This window comes from Salpingoeca rosetta, assembly GCF_000188695.1.
Source record: "Salpingoeca rosetta unplaced genomic scaffold supercont1.43, whole genome shotgun sequence".
Lineage (NCBI taxonomy): Eukaryota > Choanoflagellata > Craspedida > Salpingoecidae > Salpingoeca > Salpingoeca rosetta.
The window spans coordinates 152,592-155,897 of record NW_004754891.1 but is presented as its reverse complement, the minus strand read 5'-3'; the positions used below and the strand labels follow the sequence as shown (position 1 = coordinate 155,897).

Below are 3,306 nucleotides of genomic sequence, written 5' to 3'. Positions count from 1 at the left end.
CACACACACACACACACACACACACACACACACACACACACACACACACACACACACACACACACACACACACACACACACACACACACACACACACACACACACACAGGGCTGCATCGCATCACGCGCTGATATCGGCCGCGACAGCGAGGCGGCAGTCGTTCATCTCTGCTGCTGCGGTGGAGTCGTGATGACGATGGTGATCGTTGACAGCATGATGACCACCACTGTCACCAAGCAGCGGGAACACAAAGGACGGAAACGAGGCGGGCAGGTGCTGCGTCGCATCAAAGCTCGCGTCCGCGCTGAACGTGTAGAACTGCATGGGCTTGTCAAAGCCGTTGAAGGTGCTGGCAGCGCACGACGTGTATGCGCCCATATCGGGGTAGAAGAGCCAGTCGCCAACCTCCAGCTCCGGCAGGGAAGCACGCTTCTCAATGCAGTCCATGGAGTCGCAGGTCGGCCCCCAGATACTGCAGGTGAGCGGCGGGGCGCGCTGCACATCGCACCGGCTCAGCAGCACCTCTCCACGCACAACCGCGTGGTCAAACAGGATGCAGTTGAACGACCCGTACACCCCATCATTCACATACAGCATGAGCGACTGCTTGTCTTGGTCGTGCTCAAGCGAATCGTGTTGCTGCTCCTGCTCCTGCACCTGGTGCTGCTGATAGTGACGAGTCGGTGAGCAGGGGCGCGATGCTGGGCAGGAGGTGGAGGCCGAGAGTGACGGCGTTGTTGGCGATGGTGGTGACTCCTGACGGGGCGCCCGCATGCTCACAGCACGCTCGCGGCCCTTGTTGTGTCGCTCTCCTGGTCGCGCTTTCGCTGCAAGAATGGTGCCGTCGCTGCCGTCAGCGCGTGTGCACTCCACTCGTGTTGTGCCGCGACCCGTTGCACCCAGCAGGACACTATCATCTTCGTCTCCTTCGTCTTCGCCATCACTGTCACTGCTGCTGCCACTGCTGGTCGCGCTGCTGTCCATATCACGCATGCCGCTGGCGCGCGGTGTGGCGTGAGCAGCATCGGCACGGTCATCGCCAGCGTCACAGCCACCGACAACACGAGGAGCAGCAGCAGGCACATCGTGGCATCGGGCTGAGCTACCGTGTCCATTCCCGGTTGTGTCGATGGCACGCCTGTTGTTGTTGTTGTGGTCGCCAGCGACCTCGTGTGGGGTGCGTTTGCCAATGACGGAGACGGCGAGGCAGCACGCCGACGCAACGTAGAAGCGGCCTGGCTCTGCAATCACGCGCACACCGCAGGACGGCGGGAAGCACTCGTCCACGGCGCGGGTGAGGCACGAGGCAATGGCATCAAAGGAGATGGCGCTGGTGTACGTTGTACCCGGGAATCCGCCGCCAACATCGAGCAGCGTTGGGCGGAACCCGAGGGACAGCGCCTGGTCAAACACGGCACGTGCGCGGTACACGGCATCGGCAAAGGCGGACGCATCTGTGGAGCCGGAGCCGACGTGAAAGCTGACGCCCACAACATTGAGGTGCAGGGTTCGTGCCAACTGCAGCAGCCGCAGCGTACAGGAGGGGCGTGCGCCGTACTTGAGGCCCAGTCGGCACACCGCCTTGGAGTCGTCCGCCAACACACGCAGCACCAGCCTGGGGCCATTTGGGTTGTGTGCAGGGTGGGGTGGTTTTAAGTGAGGTGGTTCGAATGTGCACGTGGTAGGTGAGCTGACGCACTGACATGATACTGAGACAGAAAGTAACATGCGGGGGGAGCGGGAGGGCAGACGCACGTATTGCAAACGTAGGCGCTCAAGTGAAAGTATTCACGTAAGCATGCACACACACGCACACGCACACACACACACACATGACGCACCGTGCGGAGGGAAAGTGCTCGGCGCATTTGAGCAGCTCGTTCTCGTTGTCAAAGGTCATGAGCTTAACACCCTTCTCCTTGGCATAGAGCAAGTGGGACAGGGCCTTGCATGGGTTGGCGAAGATGATGCGGTCTGGGGCCACGCCCAGGTCCAGCATGGCCTGAATCTCTTTTGCAGAGGCGCAGTCGAAGCCAAGGTTGAGGGCAGCGAGGGCCTTGAGGATGACGGGATCGCTGTTGCACTTGATGGCATAGAAAGGCTCGATGCGAGGCAACATGGCCTGCCATGTCCTGTGCTTGCACCAGATGTCGTGCAGGTCGGTGAGGAAGAAAGCCTCGCCGCATGTGCGGTTGGCCTCGATGATTTCACGGCATGCCTTCTTGCGAGCGGCAACGTTCATGCCCGCAACAGGGTGCACCTGCTGCACTTTGCCGGCATGGTCAAACTTCATCGAGAGGGCGTGACACTTGGGAGGAGGGGGGGGGGGAGAAGATGAAGGAGAAGGAGAAGGCGAAGGAGCACGAGTGCGGCGGCGGGATTCCCACTTGGAAGCTGACCAGGCACACAGAGGGCCAAGAACGCGAAAGGCCTCAGCGAGGGGGTGTTGTTTGTGTGTGCTCTGTGCTCCGATGCAAGGCAAGAAGGGCACAAGTTGAGCGAAGGGTGCTTGGAGAGATGGAGATGGAGGGGGGGGGGGGAGGGGCGTGCTATCGAAACACGAAGAGGAGGTACAGTACCACCACCAGCGAGAGCGGCAGTGGTCGTGGGAGAGAAGGGAGGGCTGTCAAGGCATGGAGCTGCAGGGGCCACAACAGGCGACCAGGCGCACGAAGAACACCGGGAACCGCGGAGGGCGACAAGGCTGCGGTTGTGTCGGGGAGAGGGGAGCAGCGAGCGAGGGCAAACGGAAGAAAAGACAGAGAGAAAGAGAAATGGAAGGGGATGAGAATGATGGCACAATGAGTGAGTGGCGCATGCGGAAAGTCAGAGTGCAGTGGCGCTTGTGGCTTGCGGTTGAAAAGCAACATGCTGCTGCCTTCTTCTTCGTTCGCCGTTGTGGCCAATTACGTGTGAGCCTGAATTCAGTCGCATTCGCATTGCGTTGCCAACCGCTGACAAAACATACACGCCAGGCGACATCATCGCGAGAGCGCGGCGCACCCTCCACGACAAAGACAGGCAAGGCGACGGGGCAGCGACGACGAGACAAGGGACAGCGGTGACGACGATCACCAGCTACACCCACAGCTACACCCACAACTACACACAGAGTGAGTGAGCGCCATGGAAGGGGAGCCAAAGAAGAAGCAGTACAACACGCTGCTTGCACGGCGGCGGGCCGAGATTGGGCGTGTGCACACGCCAGAAAACCCGCAAGTGCATGACATGGTGCACGGCGTCACATCAAAGGCCATCGATGCACAAGGTAAGATCCAAACAGATGGAGGAGATTGTAGGGGAAG

General features: G+C 60.3%; 3 protein-coding genes across 3 annotated transcripts in view; 1 reads left to right on the top strand and 2 right to left on the bottom strand.

Annotated features, from left to right (window-relative positions):
• Positions 1-121: 121 nt before the first annotated feature.
• On the bottom strand, positions 122-2,294 carry PTSG_11319 (ornithine decarboxylase; the record flags this gene model as incomplete). The annotated part of the gene is made up of 2 exons (XM_004987621.1): positions 122-1,616; positions 1,843-2,294. 2 exons carry the CDS (start codon positions 2,292-2,294, stop codon positions 122-124), a joined length of 1,947 nt encoding a protein of 648 aa, XP_004987678.1.
• A 223-nt stretch (positions 2,295-2,517) lies between these two features.
• PTSG_13171 (uncharacterized protein) lies at positions 2,518-2,945 on the bottom strand. The gene has a single exon (XM_004987620.1). It carries the CDS (start codon positions 2,869-2,871, stop codon positions 2,551-2,553), a length of 321 nt encoding a protein of 106 aa, XP_004987677.1. The 5' UTR covers positions 2,872-2,945; the 3' UTR covers positions 2,518-2,550.
• PTSG_13170 (uncharacterized protein) overlaps positions 2,918-3,306 on the top strand; it is a 2,657-nt gene continuing 2,268 nt past the window's right edge. Inside the window, exon 1 of the mRNA XM_004987619.1 lies at positions 2,918-3,269. Within this exon, the coding sequence (XP_004987676.1) occupies positions 3,128-3,269 (142 nt within the window). The 5' untranslated portion in view covers positions 2,918-3,127. The remainder of the gene's footprint in view (positions 3,270-3,306) is intronic.